Source organism: Polyodon spathula, chromosome 23 (genome assembly GCF_017654505.1).
Source record: "Polyodon spathula isolate WHYD16114869_AA chromosome 23, ASM1765450v1, whole genome shotgun sequence".
Taxonomy (NCBI): Eukaryota; Metazoa; Chordata; class Actinopteri; order Acipenseriformes; family Polyodontidae; genus Polyodon; species Polyodon spathula.
This window is the reverse complement of record NC_054556.1, coordinates 1,909,867-1,935,206: the sequence shown is the minus strand read 5'-3', so window position 1 is coordinate 1,935,206 and position 25,340 is coordinate 1,909,867. Positions and strand designations below refer to the sequence as shown.

Genomic DNA, 25,340 nt, shown 5'->3' with positions numbered 1-25,340 from the left:
TTTGTAGATTATTTTTTAAAATGTACTTGTGAGTTCATGGTGAATAGGAAATGAGACGCAGACACAGATAGCATCCTAATGCTGTCCTCCATTTAGCCTGGGTGACACAGCACTCTGTTTCAAATGCCTGTGCAATCTTTCCGGGGCTGAAATGAATTCTATTATATCCTGTTAATACCACGCAGGATGTTTCCCCTTCCATCTCGTGCTTGTGAATCACCCCTACATCAAAGAAACAGTTTCTTCTTTTAGTTTTGACACAGCATTACAGTGAAGTTTGGGAGAGCTGACTGCATTTTCTCACTCCTCTCTGTGCAGGTAGGGATTTGTTAGGAGGTGGTTGTTTGCAGCAGGTGCTGGAGAGTGGAGAATGGAGTGTTTAGGGTTTATTGTAGAATGCAGGGGCACAGGTTCACAGACAGTGGAGGAATAGCTGTAAGAATAAAGCAATGGCCAGTGCAAAGTCTGTGATTTGATCTGCTCTGTGATACATTCCATTCCAAACATTCTGCTGTAGAAAACAGCCTGCGTCATGTATAAACTCCCAGCTTCTGCTTACCTTGCAAGAGCTTGAACTGTGACCCAGAATCAAAACCCTAATCTCAGCACTTAAAAATGAAAGGATTTCATTAAGGACATGCCCCCTGATTGCCTCAGCAAATATTAAAACAGCAGAAGCAGCAGCATGCGATTTCTACTTGACATCTTTCCCGAAAGTACTCCCTGCTAACATAACATTAAAGACAGTGCATGCCCAGAGAGTGCTGGCTCCTCAGCAGATAATCAAGCTACTGTACTGCCTCCCCCAGACAGCACAGCTTCCACCAGCTTCTTAAGCACAGGCTGAGGCCAGTGCAGTCCTCCACTAATCATTAGAGAGCTTTCCCATTAGAAAGCTGGGGCCACACCTACCCCATTCAGAAGAACAGCAGCTGGCAAAGGTGTGGAGGCAGTGGCAACTAATTCTATGTAATAGAGCAGGGCTTATCTCCAGAGCAAACATTTGAACATATATATTTTTATATTATTTCGAATTAGCTTGGAAACAAAAGTCAAATTCGTACCATATTACAGTAGAACAAATCTATTGGGAGTAAACTATTGAAGGAAAGAACCGCTGTCCTGTCCAGTAGAATGTGTTTTATTTCTTTCAAGACATCAGCCATGTGTTCCTTCGCACAATATATTTTTTTCATAGTTATTTACAAATTCTGTTACATGAACAACTGCATATGGTCATGTTTTTCACTGAGAGTGTTTGTTGACTATTTGTCCCAGCACTCAGACTTCTATTTAACACAACTGGAACCCAAGCCTCCAGAGGTGAAACCCATTATATAAACCGTGAACCAACTTCTTGAAGCAAGATAAAAAAAAACATATTGATGTTTACAGAAAGATCTTTTTGTCAATGGTTACCTGGCCAAGTAGCAAAACAATGTATTTGTTACTTCCAGATCTCAACCAGTATTTATTTCACAGATCCAGTAGAATCAGATTAAAACAGACACATGTGACTGGAGAGAGTCACTGCTATTGGTAGCAGTGAATGCGGATGACTGCAGGGGATGCTGAAGCTTATAAAGTTAATAAAAACTCACCAGACTCACTGTAATTCTACATTCTCTCAAAATGAGAATAAGCCACATTTAAAAAAAAAAACGGGCTTCTAAACTCTTAAGACTGAAAAATTGCAATTCATAATTCAGCTTGCTTTGCTATCGCTATGCAGCAATGTCCAAAAGCTTGTTTCCAGTTCTTCGGTCAGTAGCGTTCCCTGTAACCCCCCCATTACTAGCAGGAACACCTGCTCCACTGCGCACATACTATACGCTTAACCAAATTTTACTTCAAGCAATCAGCAACTACATTCATTCTGTTATTCCGCACAAATATTGGAAAGAATCGTGGATTTTAGGAGTGGAAAAAAAACACCAAAATAAAAGTAAGCTTTTGTTTAGCATGTTTTGAAACTGGGGGGGGGGGGGGGGGGGGGGGGTCTCTAATTATCCGTCAAATCCGGTAGTGCTGAGTGATTAGAAAAAAAAAAAAAAAAACTCTTGCTGCTCAATAAAAGAAAGACGACAAACAACAAACATACAAACCACACAGGACACACAGACACAGTGGCCTGTGCAGAGATTCTCTTCAAACAAAATTCACCCACCCTCTGAACCAAACCTTTCTCGTTGTCTTTTCAGCATGCCCTGCTCTTCGCAATCTGCTGAATGGAGAGTTTTCAGGTGTGAAGGTCCACTCTCCGCATGCTGTGGTATACATGCTGCTTCTGGAGACAAGGCGCTGCCAATGTGAGTGAAAAGCGAGGAGTCAGTCAGTGCCTGTACAGTAATTGGAGAGAGCTCTGTGGTCTATAGAGGAAGGGAACTTGGCAAGCTGTAGGGAAATTAAAGCAGTCAAACAGCGGGGAAAGTTCTTCTTCAGAATCAACGTGAACCGGTGGGTGTAATTAACACTGAGCTTGTTGCTTATTAATAGACATGCCTAACACAAAAGGAGACCATTCAACTACCAGAGTTTGAATGTGGAATTACCCTCCTTGACACCTGATTGATTGATAGTCTCCTCTGCATAGCTTTTCAGTTATATTGCATTGAGGCAGTTCCTATGCCAGGAAGGCATGCTAACTCTTGCAAGTTAAACAATGATATAAACTGCGCCCCTGCTGCTGCCACCACTAAACACGCTCCAGTTTTCTCATGTCGGGTTCATGGATAAACGATCACGGGTGCAACGCTACTGTTCGGTAATGTCTTGGTTCAGAGTGGCTACCCTCAGACGTTTACTTTTCAAATCAGCTGCTTTCAAGACTGTAACAACGTACCGAGACGGGAGAAGTGGAAACACAACCAGACTGCAGAGGCACAGCTGTCCAGCTAGACTGCCTGCGGGCATCATGTGCAGGACGTTGCAGTGATGAGCTGCGAGAGACTGGGGAATTTGGGAGGAAGTGTGACATAGAGGATGAAGCGGGGGGATTTTGAGGCAACGTGTGGGACTGCAAGCAGAAGAAATCGAATTAAAATAAAGGAGCATGTTGAGAGCTATAAACCCTCTTCTAAATCCATCCCTGAGCTGGCCCTGTTGTGCTACTTTTACAGACTATGAGAACTGAAGCTCTCTCTGTTACATTAAGCAGAGTTAAAGGAGCTGAAAACAAATTCTCCATGCTTGGATTGAACCTCGCTCTGCAGTCCAGTGTGCCAGGGTGAAGGACTGGCTCTGCCATTGTCAGTGCGGGCATTAACTTTGCCTAACAAAGGAAATGAGCTATTACCTAAATCAGACCCTCAATAGGCCTTTGTGTGTTTCAAAGGCAGAGTGACTCTGTCCTGCATAAAAGTTAAGATTACTGGGGGCTGGTGTGAATGGTGAGGGAGGGCAGAGGACACAGAAAGAAAGGCTTTAACAGAAGGCTGGAGTCTGGGTATGACTTCATAGACCTTTAAATGGGGGGGGGGGTTTGAAGAATTGAAACTGTTTATTTTTTTTATGAGTGTGTGTGCGTTTCTCAAAAGGATTATGATAGTTTGTAAGCCTGTGAAAGAAACAGGGCTATTAGGACACAATGGCGTTTTCTGTTCCTCTTCATAATACGCCATTGAAAAAGTATGGGGTGATTCAGAAATGCTTTTGTTGTCAGGTCTGCGTTTTAATGAAATGTGTGGTCGTTATGAAAATCGCTAATTTCTTTCCAGTTATTCTCCTTCGGTCAGATTTCAAACGGCTTCCCCCGGCAACTGGATGACCTTTCTGTACTCCTCCCAGAAGAATGCACAGTTCAGTCTCTGCTAAAGGCTTGCCATTTGTCTGAGGCCTGGAAGTAACTCTGGGGATGGACAGTGTGAGAGTACTGATTTTAAAACATCTGATTTTCATTATGTCAATCAAGAGCAAAAAAACACTTGGAAAAATAAGTCCTGTTAAAAATAAACACCATTAACACTTAAAAAGGGTCAACATTTAGCAAGTGGCCCAAAGAAAGTTTTCTGATTATAATAACGCTTGCAGCTAGGAGCAGGTGGAATTTTTGTTGAGAGAAATTCTGTAAGCCTCATGAAGTTCACTTGCTTTATTCATTTCTGAACACGTCTTTGACCTTGCTTGTTGCTTAACATACTTGCCAACCAAGTCTCGCTAATTTATCCTTTCCATACTAAATAATACAAATGGGTTCAGTTCACATGCTGAAACCATGTGGTTGCCATTCACAATCTCGTTTCTATAGTAGTTTGGATGTGGTATTAGAGTAAAACTCACACATTTTGGAACCCTGTAATATTAAACACAGTATCCACCTCTCTGACCCAGAACAATCCACAACTGTAATATTAAACACAGTATCCACCTCTCTGACCCAGAACAATCCACAACTGTAATATTAAACACAGTATCCACCTCTCTGACCCAGAACAATCCACAACTGTAATATTAAACACAGTATCCACCTCTCTGACCCAGAACAATCCACAACTGTAATATTAAACACAGTATCCACCTCTCCAAACCAGAGCAATCCACAACTGTAATATTAAACACAGTATCCACCTCTCCAAACCAGAGCAATCCACAACTGTAACATTAAACACAGTATCCACCTCTCCAAACCAGAGCAATCCAAAACTGTAATATTAAACACAGTATCCACCTCTCTGACCCAGAACAATCCACAACTGTAACATTAAACACAGTATCCACCTCTCCAAACCAGAGCAATCCACAACTGTAACATTAAACACAGTATCCACCTCTCCAAAACAGAGCAATCCACAACTGTAACATTAAACACAGTATCCACCTCTCCAAAACAGAGCAATCCACAACTGTAATATTAAACACAGTATCCACCTCTCCAAAACAGAGCAATCCACAACTGTAATATTAAACACAGTATCCACCTCTCCAACCCAGAACAATCCACAACTGTAACATTAAACACAGTATCCACCTCTCCAAACCAGAACAATCCACAACTGTAATATTAAACACAGTATCCACCTCTCCAACCCAGAGCAATCCACAACTGTAATATTAAACACAGTATCCACCTCTCCTGACCCAGAACAATCCACAACTGTAATATTAAACACAGTATCCACCTCTCCAACCCAGAACAATCCACAACTGTAATATTAAACACAGTATCCACCTCTCCAACCCAGAACAATCCACAACTGTAATATTAAACACAGTATCCACCTCTCCAAACCAGAGCAATCCACAACTGTAATATTAAACACAGTATCCACCTCTCTGACCCAGAACAATCCACAACTGTAACATTAAACACAGTATCCACCTCTCCAAAACAGAGCAATCCACAACTGTAACATTAAACACAGTATCCACCTCTCCAAAACAGAGCAATCCACAACTGTAACATTAAACACAGTATCCACCTCTCCAAAACAGAGCAATCCACAACTGTAATATTAAACACAGTATCCACCTCTCCAAAACAGAACAATCCACAACTGTAATATTAAACACAGTATCCACCTCTCTCTGACCCAGAACAATCCACAACTGTAACATTAAACACAGTATCCACCTCTCCAAAACAGAGCAATCCACAACTGTAATATTAAACACAGTATCCACCTCTCTCAACTGTAATATTAAACACAGTATCCACCTCTCTGACCCAGAACAATCCACAACTGTAATATTAAACACAGTATCCACCTCTCTGACCCAGAACAATCCACAACTGCAATATTAAACACAGTATCCACCTCTCTGACCCAGAACAATCCACAACTGTAACATTAAACACAGTATCCACCTCTCTGACCCAGAGCAATCCACAACTATAATAACTCCCCTCTCAGCGGGGCAGAAAATGGAAAACCTTGCACACATGGGTTCATCTAACGGGTCTAATGCACCCTTGCCAGGACAATTCACCTGTCAAGGCAGTGCAAGTAATACAGTAGTTGGCAGAAGAATGCAAGGTGATTTATTCAGTTTGTGGTTACTGACCCAGCTACAATAATACCCGGTCCAACACACTGAGAGCAGACAGGTGGCAGGCAGTTACAAAGAGTGATGTTTGGATCCAAAAAAACAAAAAAAGAAACAAAAAGACAGGCACTTGTAAATGTGCAGGTTGTTCTACCGTTTCATATCACTTTACCCATCCCTCTAAAACACTCTGTTGTAAAGGTATAGAAATAAACCTGTCAAAAGCTTTACTTGTGCTTTTTTCCCGCCAGTATGTCACATGCCATGAACAGCCCTCTGAAAGCGAAGTGCTAAACTTCACTGCGTTTTTGGTTTTTTGTTTTTTTTTCCGCTGAGGACATTTTAAATCCAATAAATCTGTTCATTTTTTGTTTTTTGGAGACAAAAGGATAAACATCACACACAAAGTAAGATTGTTCATTTCCAGTTTATTGGTAGCAGCGATGTACAAAATGATAGAGATGGGTGGGTCTTGAGATACACACTGACATTACCAAGGGGGTCCTGGCCACCTCACTTATCCGACACCGACAAGCAGGACCCGGAGCGATTGGAGTTGTGGAGGGGAAACAGTGTGCCAGACCTCAAGGGCAGGGCAGCATAATTTAATTGATATCAACAGTTTACTTTTCCCAGCAGTCAATGTGTTAAATACACTTAGCTCTGCCAGTGCCTGAGTCCTATTCAACTGGTGTGACGCCAAGCAGATCTGCACCCCTCAAAGCCAGGCTTCATCGGTTTCACCTCCCTGGACCTCAGCCCTACAGAGTGTACATGACTTACCCTAGATTACCCACCAGTTAATTTCTTGTTTTCCCCCCACCCCCGTCTTGAAGTTCAGGAAATACATAAATTTCACATTTCAATCTGGACTTTTATAACCGCGTCTAGTATCAAGTTTTTTCCCTTTTTATTCTAGTTCATATATATATATATATATATATATATATATATATATATATATATATATATATATATATATATATACACACACACACACACACACACACACACACACACACACACACACAAACCAAATTTTAAATTAAAAAATAAAACCCAATCCTGCTAAAATGCAGGAAACAATTATTTTGTTTTGTTTCTGTTTTACTGTTTAGGGGGAGGGGGTGTCAGATCACAGCATGGTTTGTCATCCTAAAATAATAAATTTAAAAAAAATCTTACGCTTCTAAAAATAATTGACAGGTATTCTATAGTGCCTGCCTATTGAGAAATCCGGTCAGTTAAAATTCTCATGTGACTTCACACAGCTCCTCCAGATTCCAGCTTTCCTTGTCTGTTACTTGACTGGTCCCAGATGCAAAAAAAGAGAGAAGTGGGCTGGCCCCGGTGAAGAAACTGGGAGACTGGATCCTAAACGGAGACTGGACTGGGAGTCGATACAAGTTATCATACAGTATATAGTGGAAGACAATGCAATGGCCTCATCATGGCGATCATGATTGGTTCAAGTTTGGGGAAGGGTGGGGGGTCTTAGTATACAGAATGAGAGACAGCACTAATCCCAGTACAGGGAGTGGAAGACAATACTGGGGACACAGCATGCCAGTAACGACCTTTTCATTACCCTGTGTGCTGGTACAAGAAAGCAGGCTGGAGAGAGGGGGGAAGTGGGGTTAATTTCACATCCCCTTTAAATTGGAAATGAATAATTTTGTTTGAATTGCAATTGATTTTTTAAAACTGCATGGCCGCCCTCTGCTGGATGCACATTGCAAAGGCTCAATTTTTCCCTGTTCTCCAAATGCTCATTTGCTAACAGCCCAGGCATGCTTCATTTTTTTAACTAATCTGAATATACAATATAAATATTTGTTTCAGTCAATTAAACTGCAAACGAGTTATACATACATATGTAGGGGATGTGAAATCCAAATATATTTGTCCGTACCCGAAAAACTTGATTTGGCTGCAAAACCACTCCCTCCCTCTCGCACACACCCCTCTCTCCTGAAATCTGAAGGAATCAGAGGTATAAGGGAAGCTCAGATTCCCCCCCGACCCCCCTTGAATTTCCAATCTTCCTACATGATTTCCTCCAGCACTAAAATTCAATAAAACTAAACAAAAATCTATCTGCGAGTTGGCACCCCCACTGGCACAGGAGTTGGTGGGATTTTGCCCGATCGGGGATGTTCTCTGGAAAGTCCATCATTGGCGGCAGTGGGAGGGTCTGTTCTATTGTTCTATTTACAGAAGGCTCCTTGGTGCTTCTCAGGAGCTCAGCGGTTCTCTGGTTCCCCCTCAAGCGTGGGGTAGAGGCGGGTTAGAGGTAGGGGTAGGGGGGTAGGATGGATGATGGGGGGTGGTGTGGGGGATGGAAAGGCACTCCCAAAAAAATGTCCTCAGCAGCACAGATTTGGTTTCTTTCTAGTCCTCCAGACAGCCGGCTCTCTTCCAATGCAGCGCTGGCCTCGCCACCAACGCACTAAAATAGCATGCTCTGCCGTCGGTTCTTTCCCTGGGCTGTGGGGAAACAGAGAGGGAGAGTGAAGGGGTGGAAGCACCGCAGTGAGGGAAATAAGGCTCCTATTGCACTGCAGTTTCACCGCTTGATAAGCCACAGTGTATAGGTAACAAGCTTGGGTGTGTCTCATTAAACTCACAGTAAAATAAAGAATGGATCACACTGCTATGCAATGGGGGTCTTATTACCATTCCTGCATTCAAACCTGATGCTTTGAAGGCTGATTTAAATTATATTCAACACTGGGCTCTGACCATGACCTAGCTGACATGGTACTGCCTGCTTCAGGACCTGAATAAAACATCATGACTTGGGACACCCATGCAAAATCTCAATTTCAAAACGGAGACTATCAAATGCAGAGCATGCTAGAAGTTAAATGGAGAAATTGTTATTTTACATACTGTTAGAGTCTTCAACAATCCAGGGATATCCTGGACCAACTCCAGGGATGGAAATAAGACTCCCACTGTATAGCACTTTGATCCATAGCAGTTACTGTTTAACAGTTTAATGAGTTTACATGGATAATCAAGCTTGGAAAACCTGGAATGGGTGAAACTGCTATGCAGCAGGAGTCTTCATCCATTCCTGAACTCCACCTGGCAAAACCCAAGCACTATATGGGGGTCACTATATACACCTGGTGACCCGATGCTTCTGTATTAACTTTGCATACCAGTCACACCCGCTCCCTCTGCAGAAAAGCAATGGAAAAGCAGACAGATAAAGCATGGACAGACAGAGCTAGGCAGTATTTACCAGAGTGGGACGAGAGTTCAGCTGGTGGAGGGGGAGGTGAGAACGTGACAATGTGTCCGTGGTTTCGCTCCGTCTTTCTGGAAATATTCCGAGGAGGCAGAGCCAAGTTTACGAGACGCTAACGAGAGAAAGAGAGACAGACACAGGGACGGCGAGAAAGAAAGAAAGCAAGAGAACGAGTGAACACCAGAAAAGGAGGAAGGAGAAGACAGTATTGACACAGAGAAAGGGACACGTGAAAACACTTCAGATCAGGAGCGGGGATCGTGACGCAGGAGAGAGGCACAGAACACAAAACCAATACTACTCCTGCAAGATGCACGAGCAGCAAATACACTCCACAAAGGAGCAAAGCTGGCATTGAAGAAAACACTTGACTTTATATTTAGACATGCTGCACCAGAATTGGAAAACTACTTCATTAGATACAAGTGTAGTATGACAAAAAGTAAAAAGACAGAGGGAGGCAGGCACATCCTTACAGCAATAAACCATGATACCTTCAACAGCTTGTGCGAGAGAATGTGTTGAACAAGTTGCATCACAACTAGATTAGCGACTCTAGATGTAAAGCCCTGTAAGCTTTGCTTGTACAGGAGACGTTTTTACACTTTATCCAAGTCAAGATTCCCGTCCCTAGTGGGGGGATAACCAAACCAACACAAAGTACCGTCATGCAACACAACTGCACCAGACACTGATGTTGCAGAGTGCTGTCGACTGCCCTCTCAACACAGTGCTCTGCCTGCCCCTCGCCCACCTGCTTCAGGGTGTCCCAACGATCGCTTCCCTGGGTCTCTCTGCAGCTGGATCTCTTTCACAGAGAAGATGGACGCAGCTGCAGGTAAATCAAATACAGCAGCGAGTCAGAGAGTGGAAGAGCAGAGGGAGCTCTAGATCCCTCCTGCTGCACCACCACAAGAGGGAGTGATGCAGGAGCATGTCTGCAACTGTACTGCAAAATATTACCATACATCCATTTAAATAGATACCATCATTACAAATATGTTCTACAGGCACCTAGCTGAATACATTCATTCACTGTATATTAATTCATCGTTTACTTTTTTGGTCTGGAAGCGTATCTGTAATGTAACCCATGTTTCAAAGTGCTCAGCCCCTCGGTAGTGCATCTGCAATGGGGCACACTTACTGTCAGGGAGCGTCTGCACCGCCTCTCCAAAGCTTTTGAAGTACGGGTGCCGAAGGGCCTCCTCCGCAGACATGCGCCTCTTGGCTTCAAACTAGAGAAAGAGGTGAGAAGAGACAAGAGGGACCCGAGTGTGACGGGGTCAGCAACAATACGCAAAAAAAAACCAAAACACCACATTAACCAATAGCGGTTTTTTTCAATTTTTTCCCCATGGCTTTATATGGGGGGGGGGTAGCATCCTTATATGAGGCTACCATGCATTTGCGTACGTGATGAATGAACAGCCTGACTGCTGGAAACAAATTACCTGTAGAAGCTTAGACAGCAGATCCAGACCGTCGCTGTCTATCCTGCAGGCAGAGGAAGGACAAGCTCCGTTAGCAGAGTTACTTTTCTCACACAACAGTTGCCAATGATGCTTCCAGGGTCCTTTCACGTGTACCGGTTCAAACTCCATCAGACTAAGTGACCTCCTACAGGTTATCGGGAAGCAGTTTCTCGACAGTGCTATCTCCACAATATCTGCTCTTCTTGAACTACCAAGTGAAGAACCAGAAGATTCTCAGCTCAGTAAAAGGCAGGGTTATGGGGAGAGGGGTGGTCGTGGTTTTCAAAGCAGTGGTTAGCTGGGACGCACCTGGGGGCATGGTTCACGAGCGGCTCTGCTCGGTAGCGGGGGAATTTATATGTCTTGAACTCTTCACTGGTGGCGACCCCTGGCCACGTCTCCTCCGTGGGCGTCCCTGGAAACACAAAACGGGAAAAACCATGTCACTCAAGGTCCCCGGCTTCCGTGTATTTCACCCACCCCCTAGCTGGGCAATGCAGCCGTCTCTTACCCAGTATCCTGAATATCAAATGGAGTTCATCTTCTACTGTGGAGCCGGGGAAGAGAGGGCGCCCCGTCACCATCTCGTAGAATATGCACCCCACGCCCCTGCAGGCAGAGAGGGGGTTAACAATAACACAGGAACGACAGCTCTTCGGAGAAACAGAAGCGTTGGGGTGTCAGTTTATAATAACCGGCGAACTCTGATTTTCTCAAACGTTCATCAGCCTTATAAAGACTCAGAACCATAACTTAGTTTGTCTGTAAAATTGTTTATTTTGTAAAATTTGTTTTATAATGAATCAAAATACACCAAGACTGTCCTTGTAATGCTGCAATTGTATCTGAATTTTTCCTTACAAATAGGCTAATACACGTGGGCATGGGACTACTGACCAAATACAAAGACATCCTTTCCTCTAGATATGCCAGTCTGCTTCCCCGCAGAACGTCAGGCACTCCAACTCAAGTGAATCAGAAACGTAAATGAGAAACAGTAAAAAAAAAAAATAAAAAAAAACTAAGACAAGATTAAAAATCTGTACTGTTTTATGGTTTTGTTTTGATGGAGAGGAGGTACAGTACAAGCCAAATATTGAAACTGAAAAGCACAGTTTTATGCCTTTTTTCTTCTTTCTTTCAAGAAAATAGTCCACTGAGACGGAGGTGTGTGTGTTCCAATCAATTCATATACGAGCGACATTCATACTCCTGTCAGTGAGGGAGGATGGGACCAGGAGATTGGGGCTCGCTGGCACCGAAGACAAGGCACTGACAGCTACTGTCCCTCTGTACATTAAACACACACGAGTACTGGCACAACTACACGCATGCCAAGAACTGGAGGCAGAGCTCAGATACACAACTACACGCATGCCAAGAACTGGAGGCAGAGCTCAGTTACATTTAACAGGCGTCCGGAATAAAGTTGAAGACATTTAAAACAGGACACACACACGCAGTTTCAACAGTGTATTACTCTTATTAAAAACAAAAAACACACAAAAAAAACGTAGGGATGGAAATAAGACCCCAACTGCATCCATTCCTACTTTTAATAAGACAAATCTGAGCTTCGTAAACTGCTATGCGATAGGAGTCTTATTTCCACAGAACTAAACTCAAAGACAATCACACACACACAGCGGTGACGTCAGTGCTAACAGTCTGGCTGGAGATGCTCACCACATGTCGATGGGGGTGGAGTACTCTGTAGTGCCCAGCAGCACGTCGGGGGGCCGGTACCACAGTGTCACCACCTCATTGGAGTACGTCTTGGTGGGGACAGACTTGGCCCGAGCCAGACCTGGAACACAACAGCAACACAGGGCAGGCAGGCAGGGGGTGGGGAGTTACATTAGATTACATTAGACTAGTGCTGCACAAACTGATTGTTCAGATTGAGCTCCCCACAGAAATCAGGCACTGACAACCAGGCGAGGGTCTTTGGTGTTGACTGGGCTAACTTACCAAAGCAAAACAAGTGAAGATGCTGCTTCTCTTAAACTGTGGAGAACAGCAATCCACACAAATCCAAGCAGCTGTTTCACTGTGAATGATAAATGATCCCAATCAACACCAATGACCTCCACTTGATTTCTGTGGAGGTCACAATCCCAATAAATCGGTTTGTGCAGCTCCACGAGACGCCTGGTTATGCTCTATCCACAAGAGGAGACAAAACTGCAGTTAGAAAACTGCTTTAAATGGTACCCTTTGTAATGCCTTGGAAACTGGCCAATTTGAATGCTATACTCAACAAAAGCTACCAATGGAAATGGAAATGTAATTTCCAAAGTGCAGTCCTTGTGAGAGACGGACAAAGCTGAAATGCCTCGCCACCCGCTAACTGGATTGCACTGCAGCTCTGGGTCTCTTCCAGGCAGAGCGCCACGCAGTGCGGAGAAGCGTTTCCCTCACTATCCCTGCTCCAGGGACTTACCGAAGTCAGCCAGCTTGAGCTCCCCCTTGTCGTTGATGAGCAGGTTCTGCGGCTTGAGGTCCCGGTGCAGCACCTTCCGCCTGTGACAGTAGGAGAGCCCGCGAAGCAGCTGGAACAGGAAGATCTGTCGGGGCAGAACGCATTGAAAACCTGAGTGGAACACACAGACTACCTGGTAACCCTACTGAAAAACTCCCTACAGTTCAGAAAAGCACCCGGGACGTTAACTTCTCTTCAATAAGAGCGCTTTGACTTTGTACACTTTTAACCTCCAATCGATAAGGTTTTACAGGGGTGTGTCAGTGATTGAGGATAGAACCAGAGATACGGGCTCGCTGGCACTGAAGACATGGCACCGACCGTTACTGTCCCTCCAGATAAAACACTGACACAAACAGCACTGACACGACTACATGCACGCCAACAACTGGAGGTTAAACTTATTACAACAGAAAAGTTGAACTAAATTGATCTAATCAAGGAAGGAAGAAAATATATCTTTAGACTTTGGTTACTACACATTAAAAACAACTGTGACAGAGGATGTTCTCCAAGCAACCACTGGAGGGAGCCAAAGGTCCATGAGTCACCTCGTGTTTTTTTTTTTTTGTTGTTCAAACAATATCTTGCAGATCAGCCTATTAAAAGGACAAGCCAATACAAACCTTACAGACTGCCTGCTTGTCTAGTGATATTTAAACTCCATGCTGACACTCAAAATTAACAAGCCTACTTTTCTTGTTGCAGGCTCTTGTTCTGAAATAGTGACAGTGTCATTATGCTTTAGCTGTTTATATTCCCTTTACCATTCTGCAGTGTTAGCAATCATTCAGAGTGGCTCTTGGTTCTGTAGCTCCAGTGGATGTGGTCTGACTTATAACCATTTTTCTCTGCAAACACCATAAACTAGTGCCAGGAATGCAAGAAAGCAATTCATTACATTAGAAGCAACTTGCTCTTGATTGACTGAAGCCCATCGGTTTCAGTGCTACAAGCCAGGATTGACACAAGACTCCTATTGCATCATAGCTTCACAACCTCCAGATTTTAATGTCTACTTTATTAGCCCCAGTGTACAGGTAACAAGTTCTGGGGTGTCTCTTAATTCACGGTAAAACCAAGAATGGATCAAAGTGCTATGCAGTGGGAGTCTTGCTTCCAACCATGACTAGATATGATGGGTTATTAATGGGAAAACATTAACTTTCATAAATCAAAATCAGGATAAAGAAAAGATCATTTTTAAAACTGTCACCCCACCCCCTCTCTGCCTAACAAAACACAAAAGAACAGCATTGTGCAACGCAAACAGATATGATTGGGTGTACGGTGGGTAAACAGATTTGAACCGAACAAACACCATGGCCTCAGTACAGCTGTGTTGACTGATCTGAAGGGCCCTTCTGATACTGTTTGCTGTTTTGTTTGTTTTGAATCAAGCATTTCCTTTTCTTTTTTAAATGGTTGGACGAGTCACCTGCAGGGTCGGGGTCAACTCCTGTTTTTCAATTCCAATTTCTTTTTAAAATCAATTCCCAATTCCAACACATCATTGCTCAAAATCGCAATTAGCAGTATTCTGTTAAAATTAACTTCACAGCGGCAACAAATTACTTCAAGTGAAGTCGCTGTCAGTCAATTAAACTGGCTTCAAGCAAAAACAGTTGAACAATAACAACCATTATTAAGTCTCTAAAATACACATATTTGAAGATCGGGCTATTATCTACTCAAGGATAGCAAGATATTTGTTAAGAAGCAGTCTGGGTTGGGTGAAACGGGCAGCGCATGTCCCGCTCCCCAGCAGCACAGTGTTGGAGGTGTGCGTTCTCACCTTGGCATTGTGCACACTCATGATGTTCCCGCAGTCATCCATGTACTGCTTCAGGTCCTTCTCCTATGGGATGGGATGGGATGGTCGGGGGAAAGAGAAAGAAAACCCTTGATCAGCAACAAACAAACGTTATGAGCCAACACAGTATTTCAAATTGCAAATGTATTTAACCAGAACAGAACTCTTGTGATACACATCTTATTTTTCAAGGGGCTTCCAGCAAGAGAATATGGCAAGAAATAACATTATAACATCAACAGCCAAAAAAAAAAAAAGAGAGACAAAAAACACCTCTTGTTTATTTTGCAGTGTGCTCCAGGGTTTGAACAATACCCAGTACAGTTTGAACCCACACAGGACTGGTATTGAGCCAAAGCAGTACCGTGCAGTCAAGCTTGTTTCAGTGGCTGGGATCTGCTGCTTTTGGTTCAGTACTATTGAACTAGACTGGAAAAGACTGGGAATTTGAAAAGGTCCCTTACCAGGTACTCGAAGACGAGGGTGAGCGACTTGTCCGTGTGGATAATGTCGTGCAGAGTGACGATGTTGGCATGCTTCAGGTCTTTCAGCAGAGACACTGCAAGGAAGATGGGAGAGGCACACGACCAGGGACAGAAATAAGACCCCCCATTGCATAGCGGTTTGATCCATTCCGGTTTAATAAGACACAGCTGAGCTTGTTACCATAACATTATTCCTTACATGACCTACATAGCACTAAACAGCTAATGTAGGTCACCAAATGTTTCTTGAATGATGACTCGCGTCATGTTTATCCGGATCTCATTTAAGTTTTACCATTAGTGCTCACTTCACCTTAATACACACCACACAAAAAGCAGCCTGTCACATTTAACCTTAACGAAAGCAGGTCGATATAGAAGGGCCAATTAGCCACCCTGAGTCCTGCCACATGCATCGGAGCTGCACGCCTGACACTGCCTGCCCCTGTGTATTCACGCGGTCAGAGTGCACCCCTACCCTCTCTGATAGCTGTGCAGGGAGCCCCCTCCTCATGCTCCAGTCTGATCTCCTTCAGCGCCACCAGGTTGTCTGTCAATTTGCTTCTGCCCTTGAACACTGTGGCGTAGGTCCCCTGTGAGGGGGAGAGAGAGAGAGCGAGAGAGAGACACAGAGACTAGGCATCAGCAGCATGATTACAGACTGGGTGGAAAGGGGGGGGATGTTGTCCAAGCAAATAACTCATTTTGTTTTTATTACTGCAATGTGAACTATCTGCGTTAAGTGATTACGTTGTGTATGTGTTTCTCTTACTGTATAAAAGACGTTGTGCAATTTTAACAAGAGAATGAACATTATGTTTAATTGCAGTCCCTGAATACAAACTTATGCTATTCATTTGTTCATGCTTGTGTGTGCGATTTCCAAGTCACTTATACAGCTGAAGACAAAATAAGCCTATGGGTTATAAAAAACAAAATTCATCCATGCCGTACGTGCTGCCTAGATACAGAGCAAGACCACTGCAATTAAAATCTGCGCGACACATCCACAGTACTATTTGTTTAAGTGCTTCGCAGTCCACAATTTCACACCTCTTCTAGCAACAGTGATTGAAAATTAAGAAGGTGTATAAACTATTACATTTTCCAAAAAAAAAATTGGTCAACTGAGCCAAACTCAAAAATGGACAATTCAGTCATATAAAAATGTGCATGAAAATCACCAAATACCAAGGAGAAAGGGAATAAATATTTACATAAAATATATTTACTGGCAATTTTTTCAGGACATGGTGCCCCTAATACAGAAGTGTTCCTCTTACCTCTCCCAGCTTGTCCAGCTTGATGTAAGTTTCTAGCTTCCCGAAGCCAATCTCCGACTGCATGAAAAACAAACAGGCAAACAGTCAGTGGACATCACAGCTCCTTGTCCCTTCACAGTAGCTCCCACCGTTAGGCCACTCTGCTTACCTCCAATTCCCTTAGCTCCACCCACCAGTTCACACTTTACTCCTCTGTACCTCACCCAGGCTCCCAGTCCATCAGCTCTAACAACTAGATTAGTGGCTCTTAAACAGAGAACAAAACACACCGACAATGCCCAGGGGGTCGGCACAGAAATCTGCACACATATTTTATAAAATCGACCAAGAAAGGGGTTTCAAACTTTAAAAAAAAAAAAAAAGGGGTGAGGGGGTCATTATCCCCAGCTGAACAAATTAAATAAATATTTGGAACCTCTGCTCTAGGCCACACTTCCTCACCAGTCCCTCAGTAATTTTGCTCTGACCATGAGTATACACTGCATGTCATTACACTTCTGGGAATCACAACAATGCTTCACTGTGCAACATGCTATCTCTCAGTTTATTTGGATGACATTTCTATACCCTTCCTACTGTATTCCTAAAATCAGCAACAGAGAAGAGGGTTGTGTGATGCAGCGGGTATGAGGGCTGTGAGAACACAAGCTCTCTGCAGACGTATTCATTATTCTTCTTCTTATTGCTGCTCCTGATTCAATGCAAGCCAACAGCTTCTGAAGAGAGGCAGTGTAATTGGAACACATCTGTTGTGAAAGCTGGGGGCCTGGAGCTCTGTGCTGCTCGCTGAGCCGAGGAATCAGGGAAAGGTCAGTGGCGATTCACTTTCATCTTCTGAAACTATCCACCTTCCTGTCAGCAATCTGCTCGGGGCAGGGGCGGGGGCAGGGGTGGGCTTGGGGTGTAGCAACCCCCTACACATGTCAGAGCACCCTCCCCTCCCACCGCCCCAAACACACCATCAACACACACACGGACGGTCGCACATGTATTTTCACACACATAGATAAACACTCGCCCATAGGTTTACAATGCCAGTTATAGATCACAAAGCAACTCTACAGTAAGCCAATCAAAGAGACACATTTTAGGAACCAGTGTTGTCCAGAGTTAGGGTCAGTTCCTGTTTTTCAATTCCAATCCCTTTTCAAAATCAACTGCTAATTCCAGTTCCTCTGAAAGGAATTGAAATTGATATTTTAGCAAACAACTGTTGCGATTGTTCAACTGCTTTCATTTTAAGACAATTTAATTGACTGACAGGGACTTCAATGTAAGTAATTTATTGTCACTGTATGGGAAGCAAATTAACAAAATAAACCAATTGCAATTTTGATCAAAGAGATTGAATTGATTGAAAAAGAGGAACTGACCCCAACCCTGGTGTCATCTCCTGCATGCTAGACTGATGATTCACAAAAAAACTGATAAAGCACTGATCATGTATTATGCTCATGAGAAGATACTTCCATGAGAGACAGGGTCAATTTTTTTTTTTTTTAAATGCTTCACATCTTTTGGTTAAGAACTTGGACAATCAAGTATTATGTACAGTATTTACGGGCATGTTCATGAGTGGTACAAATACAGGCCAACACTCAGGAGAGGGCGCAAAGGCACACAAACACCACTGAAAAGACGACGCACACAAAAGCGTCCTTTCGTGACAAGTGCTGGAGTAAATTCACTGCAAATCCACCCATTCCCTCGCAGGCCTATTTTCTGTTCTTTATTGAATTGTGTGAAAGCTATTATTACTTGAGGGCAACTAGGCCAGCTCCATTCCACGAGAGCAGCGCTCAGATTAACCCCCACACCACCAGGGCTCACAAACAAGCGCCGGGGCAGCAATACAAAAAAAGCAGTACCAATACAACACATAAGCCCCAGAGGCTGACAGTCCGGCACCCCCACCTCATGCAAGCCTTCAGATTGCATTACAGCAAAGTCACTTCGAATCAATGGGGCCCTCAAAGTTTGAAATTCCAACTGGGTGACACTCCCCACTCCGACTCATTGACAGATGAGCTGAATTATCGATGGAGGCGACATTATCTACTACTCTCTAGTTAGCTTTACTCACTCAGAGGAGTGAAAGGGATCAGGGATTCACAGCACTCCCCTCCCGATCTCTTCTCTTCTTCCCACTGTCACATCTATCTTTTGATTCCCAGCAGTAAGTGCAGCGAGGGACATAATAGATGTGCTGCAATGAAGCAGAGGCGCCGCACCTCGAAAGTGCAGAGATTTGGGGAGTGTTACCTCTGTTAACGTACCTCTTATCAAAGGGTTAACCCCCCCCCCCCCCCCCCCCAAACTCAAATTGAAGTTGCTGTTCATCAAATCTTTAGAAGGGTGTTACTTTTTGTGAAGCACTGTGCAGCCAAAAGAAAAAAAAACAGTCCTTAAATTTCTGTCAATAGGACCCATTGCATTAGCAATTGCTGCAATCTCGCCCACAGGCACGCCCCCCTCCTCGCGCCCGCAGGCACGCCCCCCTCCTCACTCACCAGGGATGCGCGCCGCAGTCGCCGGCTCATGGGCTTGTCGAAGGGCGGGCTGTTCATGGCAAACTTCTCCAGGTAGCCCTCCGGTAGCCGGATATCCGCAGGCAGGGACAGGCGCTTGTTAATGTCCTGCAACAGAGACACAAACATGTTATCGTTAGTTCCACATCTTCTTGTATGCAAGCACGCATGCACATATGCATTTAATGATTTTGCTTTTAGCGAAATACTTTAATACATAAACCGTACATAGTTTATCAAATTTTGGTTGTCCATGCAAGCTATTAGAGATTTTCCTTATGTGTATGTATGTACATATATATATACATTGTTTAATGTGCATGTACATGTACCCGCAGGGTCAAGGCTCTCACTGAGAAGGTGGCACGGGTGTGGGTTTTTGTGATACCCTCGCAGTGTCAAGGCTCTCATTGAGAAGGTGGCACGGGTGTGGGTTTTTGTGATACCCTCGCAGTGTCAAGGCTCTCACTGAGAAGGTGGCACGGGTGTTGGTTTTTGTGATACCCTCGCAGTGTCAAGGCTCTCACTGAGAAGGTGGCACGGGTGTGGGTTTTTGTGATACCCCCGCAGTGTCAAGGCTCTCACTGAGAAGGTGGCACGGGTGTGGGTTTTTGTGATACCCCCGCAGTGTCAAGGCTCTCACTGAGAAGGTGGCACGGGTGTGGGTTTTTGTGATACCCTCGCAGTGTCAAGGCTCTCACTGAGAAGGTGGCACGGGTGTGGGTTTTGTGATACCCTCGCAGTGTCAAGGCTCTCACTGAGAAGGTGGCACGGGTGTGGGTTTTTGTGATACCCTCGCAGTGTCAAGGCTCTCACTGAGAAGGTGGCACCGGTGTGGGTTTTTGTGATACCCTCGCAGTGTCAAGGCTCTCACTGAGAAGGTGGCACGGGTGTGGGTTTTTGTGATACCCTCGCAGTGTCAAGGCTCTCACTGAGAAGGTGGCACGGGTGTGGGTTTTTGTGATACCCTCGCAGTGTCAAGGCTCTCACTGAGAAGGTGGCACCGGTGTGGGTTTTTGTGATACCCTCGCAGTGTCAAGGCTCTCATTGAGAAGGTGGCACGGGTGTGGGTTTTGTGATACCCTCGCAGTGTCAAGGCTCTCACTGAGAAGGTGGCACGGGTGTGGGTTTTTGTGATACCCTCGCAGTGTCAAGGCTCTCACTGAGAAGGTGGCACGGGTGTGGGTTTTTGTGATACCCTCGCAGTGTCAAGGCTCTCACTGAGAAGGTGGCACGGGTGTGGGTTTTTGTGATACCCCCGCAGTGTCAAGGCTCTCACTGAGAAGGTGGCACCGGTGTGGGTTTTTGTGATACCCTCGCAGTGTCAAGGCTCTCATTGAGAAGGTGGCACGGGTGTGGGTTTTGTGATACCCTCGCAGTGTCAAGGCTCTCACTGAGAAGGTGGCACGGGTGTGGGTTTTTGTGATACCCCCGCAGTGTCAAGGCTCTCACTGAGAAGGTGGCACGGGTGTGGGTTTTTGTGATACCCTCGCAGTGTCAAGGCTCTCATTGAGAAGGTGGCACGGGTGTGGGTTTTGTGATACCCTCGCAGTGTCAAGGCTCTCACTGAGAAGGTGGCACGGGTGTGGGTTTTTGTGATACCCTCGCAGTGTCAAGGCTCTCACTGAGAAGGTGGCACGGGTGCGGGTTTTGCATGTATCCGAGATTGCATGTGTGTGAATGGTGCTTGATACAGCAGGTCATGTAGGCTAGTAAGAAGTGGAATGTATTTTTTCTGCAGAGCTTGCCGTGCCGTACCTCGGTGGAGATGCGCCGGTTGTGGTGGTTCCTCATGCGCACTCGCACCGGGGACTGCACCTCGTCGGAGGAGGTCCCGGAGGCCTGGTCACTCTCCCCGTCGGAGCCCATCTTCACATTCTCATGGACGATGCCTGCAGAGAGAGAGAGCAGAGAGCTGTCAAAACAAGTGCATTTTGTTGCATCACTTTTAATGCGAATTTCAGCAGCTTTGACTGTAAATACAGTTGTGTCTGTTTATTGTATCAGATTCCGATTCAGGTTTTGAGCTACACCTATTATTGGGTAATAGGAAGCCGCAAGCGCTCCCCTTCCCTGCCTCTATTTCCTTAGGGAAGACAATCTACCAGTTTTTTTTTTTTTTTTTTTTTAAACAGCTTGGGGAGCTTGCAAGAAAACAATCAAAGCATAGCCGATCAACGACAGATTCCTGCTTCCCAGTGTGTACTGTATATACACAGTGTATGAAATATGAATGCAGACACAAATGCATCAAATCTCAGTTTCTCCAAGCTGCCCTTTTCAGTTTGTATTTATTTTTTGTATTTATTTATGTAACTAGGAGTTCAGCCATAGAGACCAAGGCCTCATTTATAAAAAAAAGACATGTACTAAACAACACAATAAAAAACATGTCTGGTGCAAATTTAAATCGGCAGCATACATAGATCAGTGAACAGAGAGCACAAGCCATATTTATTTGTTAATGCAGACTGGAGGAGAAGCTACGGTGCGGCAGGAGGTTTCCACAGCTATCTGTGACACAACGGCTAGCTTAGGAGACATACTGGCCCGAGATACAAAATGCAAGTTTGTAGAGAACAAGCAAACGCCATTTACACACAGTGCTTTCTGCATCACAGCAGAATATGCAAAGGACAAAGCTATTTAAATTTTGGACATCAACTTAAAACAGCACACAGCGATAGTTCAACAAAACCAATATGTGTTTTACATTGAGCTGCATTTTGTGCGTATTCGTTCTGCATTTTTGTTCGTTGCACCACAGTTTAATTCGTTTGGTTTAAAAAGGAAGGGACTTGGACTGCGTTTGCTTTCAATTCATCCAGTTAATCCAATGAGCGCAGTGAGCGAGCTGGTCCTGAAGACACTGCCAGGACAACAGGGGATCCGACTAATAACCTACCTCCTTGCAGACTGCCTGCCTCCAAACCACACTGGAAGGAGGTGGGGGAAGCATCAAACTGTTTGAGAAGCTGTCTGTTCCGAGAATAATACAGTGCTGCACACAGGTCCCTGTGAAAACCCCCCAACTTCAACTAACGCCCACTCTCTTAATCTGATAAAGATAGATGCAGGAGGATCCGTTAGTGATACACTATAACATCACAACAAAACAGCAAGAGGGGGGAAAAAAAAAAGTAAGCGAGCCCAGCAACTGACCAGAACCCCAGCCCTCCTGAGACACCGGAATGTATTTCTAGCATCAGAGCTCTGCTACAAATCACAAATATCCAGCTGAGAAAGCTTAATATGTTCGGCTTATCAAAACAACCAGGTTCTCGTCGACAGTCTTGTTACAAGCTGCAATGAATTTACCTGCAGTTTAGTGACCCAAGCCAGCCAGATTCAGTGTCTCAAAGACCCATGTGTATTAGTGTAAAATCTGAGTTATGCTGTTTGGTCCCAGAGCAACAGAATTGGGGACCACTGACCAACAACCCCCTCCCTCTTTCCACTTCCCCCTTCTCTGTGCCACTGACCTACAACCCCCTCCCCCTTTCCACTTCCCCCTTCTCTGTGCCACTGACCTACAACCCCCTCCCCCTTTCCACTTCTTTCCCCTTCTCTGTGCCACTGACCTACAACCTTTCCACTTACCCTTCTCTGTGCCACTGACCCACCCTTCTCTGTGCCACCGACCTTCTTTCCACTTACCCTTCTCTGTGCCACCGACCTACAACCCCCTCCCTCTTTCCACTTACCCTTCTCTGTGCCACTGACCTACAACCCCCTCCCCCTTTCCACTTCCCCCTTCTCCGTGACTCACCGATGCGGTAGGCGGCTGGCCGGCATGTCTCCAGTAACTTAAGCATCCTAAACGGGGAGAGGCGCTGGGGCTCCCTGCCAGCGTCCCCCATCCTGACCCCACGGGGGGGACCCCTGGAACTAGTTTAGAGGGGAGAGCGCCACGGCCACGAGACAGAGGAGCACGCAACTAAAAGCCTCTTCCTTTCCTACTTCCCTCCTCTCTCACTTTCTTACACAGGATCCCAGCAATCAATCGACGACAAGATGCCGATTCTTCCTTCTGAGTAGCGGAGAGGCCTTTGATCAGAGCCTTAGGTACGCAATGCAGCCGAGTGTACCCACAAGAGGCCCTGTAATGCTCTCTGCATCTCTGAAGGGGGACAGGCTGGCAATGAGTCCCAAGTGCTCCATGTAGTGATTCCTATCATAACATCACAATATTATTTTGGATCTGCACAGGCTCTCAGTTTCTATTGCTCTCAGTCTACTCTGCTTTCCCGTTCCCTTTCTCTGAGTAATGTATTCACGTCTCTCTCTCTCTCTCTCTCTCTCTCTCTCTCTCTCTCTCTCTCTCTCTCTGTGTCTGTCTTTTCAATTTCCTGTTTGTTTTCTTTCTCTTTCTCCCTCTGTGTGTGCTTGCCTGTGTTTGTTGTTCTCCATCACACTCTCTCTCCTCTTTTGTCTACACTGCCTGTCCTCGTATAGAAATGCCAGCAGTGGTCTCTCCCTCCCTCCTCTTCCCACCCCCTCTCCCCAAATAAAGAAGTAAATACAGATCTGCTCTTTAGGTCCCTCCCTCTCCTCCTCCCTCTCCTGAACAGAGGACAAATCTAGTCTCAGGTTCCCTCTCCCAAATAAAGCAGACAAGCCAAGCCTGATCTCTACGAGAACACTCTCTAGTCCTCTGCTGTCTCTCAGTGTAAAGCACTGGGGTCAAAGCAGCCCTTGTCTCCCAGCGGCAGCAGCAGCCGCACCGGTCTGTGTTTGAGCTGCACTCCACCCCAGGGACAGCCCTGGCACAGGCATTATTTATCAGACAGAAGCTCCCTGGAAAGAGGGAGACCCAAAACAGAGTTAACCCACCCTGCCTTCCAGCCTGTGCAGAAATGATAAAGCACCACCAAAAGTGTACAGCTGGGTGCAACCTAGAACAAGCACACAACTGTACAGACACTCCTTGCTACTGTATTAGGAATATGTAGGATAATTCACTATTAAGTATTCAGAGAGAGCGCAAAAACACACCAAACACATTGGAAATATGTGCATTGTCCACCATAACAATACCAATGTGAACAATCAAGAATTGTATTGGAGGGTAAACAACAAAACAAGCTCACAAAATACAATAGATGTGAACTGACAAGCAAAACTATTGCCACAAACACAAATGAGCTCCCTTTGTTTAGCGCTTTAAAAATCGAACAGTACTTCTAAAGCCAGCTGTATTATATTAGCATTACTTGACTTAATACTCTCCCAGACAAAGTAAAGAAGACTGCAAATTCAGACATTTAACAGATCACTCGCCACGTATAACTAAAAACACTCATTCAGCCAACTGTAATAGAAACATGTACCTAATGCATCAGAGAGTAGGACATGCCACTAATTCTCTTCCATGTGCAGTGTTCCGCATGTTAGCGTGATGTAATGGGTCATGAATGACTCGATGTGGAGACCTAATCTGCATGCCCCTTGAGAAACTCTTGGATGCAGGATGTGACAGTCTCCTCCCCTATTCAAAGTTTACTTCTGCCGAGAGAAATGGGTTCACAACGTTATTATGGTTGCTGTATTACATGGGGATTGCACGATCGGGAAACGAACACGGTACAGTGCACAGAGGTTTCTTAGGGTAGCACCACGCACAGACAGTGTCATTAACAGTTACTTTATAGCAATACAGCTTTCAATACTCTATTGACCAAACTGGTCACTATGGGTTACTGTTTTTCTTCCCAGTTAACAGCACAAAGCAAAACAAATTAAAATATAACAAAAAGGTTACTATGAGCTGACCTATTTGTGGTGGTGTTCACAGCTCGCCGATTTATTGAAACTGCTTTCAGATCAGTGTGTTCTTAACAGTGTAAAGATGTAAACCAGTTGCTGTTCCCCAGATTTCAATGACACAGCTAAGTGGCGGCAGAGTGAAGATGACAAAGTGTGGAATTGTAGTGCACCAAGTGATTTTTGTTGCGTACACAGTCGCCCCTTTACAATGCTATAAATCAGGAGTAATCGCTACAAGACCTTGCCAGTTGTGTTCTGCCTTAAAGTGAG

At 44.7% G+C, this 25,340-nt stretch overlaps 1 protein-coding gene and 2 non-coding genes across 7 annotated transcripts in view; all 3 read right to left on the bottom strand.

Annotated features, from left to right (window-relative positions):
• Positions 1-7,075: 7,075 nt before the first annotated feature.
• The window catches only part of LOC121298176 (cyclin-dependent kinase 17-like), a 37,570-nt gene continuing 19,305 nt past the window's right edge, over positions 7,076-25,340 (bottom strand). For 2 of the 5 annotated variants that reach the window (XM_041225095.1, XM_041225098.1), the window contains 15 exons: positions 21,063-21,196; positions 19,287-19,412; positions 16,777-16,833; positions 15,972-16,086; positions 15,473-15,567; positions 14,991-15,053; positions 13,157-13,280; positions 12,400-12,520; positions 11,225-11,322; positions 11,023-11,128; positions 10,693-10,735; positions 10,386-10,476; positions 9,993-10,070; positions 9,233-9,350; positions 7,076-8,469 (listed from right to left, as the gene is read on the bottom strand). In XM_041225095.1, the coding sequence (XP_041081029.1) occupies positions 9,250-9,350; positions 9,993-10,070; positions 10,386-10,476; positions 10,693-10,735; positions 11,023-11,128; positions 11,225-11,322; positions 12,400-12,520; positions 13,157-13,280; positions 14,991-15,053; positions 15,473-15,567; positions 15,972-16,086; positions 16,777-16,833; positions 19,287-19,412; positions 21,063-21,196 (1,352 nt within the window). In that variant the 3' untranslated portion in view covers positions 7,076-8,469; positions 9,233-9,249. Of the gene's footprint in view, positions 8,470-9,232; positions 9,351-9,992; positions 10,071-10,385; positions 10,477-10,692; positions 10,736-11,022; positions 11,129-11,224; positions 11,323-12,399; positions 12,521-13,156; positions 13,281-14,990; positions 15,054-15,472; positions 15,568-15,971; positions 16,087-16,776; positions 16,834-19,286; positions 19,413-21,062; positions 21,197-23,073; positions 23,542-25,340 lie in introns of those variants that run through there. The other 3 variants (XM_041225097.1, XM_041225100.1, XM_041225099.1) reach the window with 2 other exon arrangements.
• Positions 11,924-12,061, bottom strand: LOC121298516. The gene has a single exon (XR_005947295.1). It is a non-coding gene; the product is annotated as a small nucleolar RNA SNORA57 (small nucleolar RNA).
• On the bottom strand, positions 13,449-13,590 carry LOC121298505. The gene has a single exon (XR_005947286.1). It is a non-coding gene; the product is annotated as a small nucleolar RNA SNORA57 (small nucleolar RNA).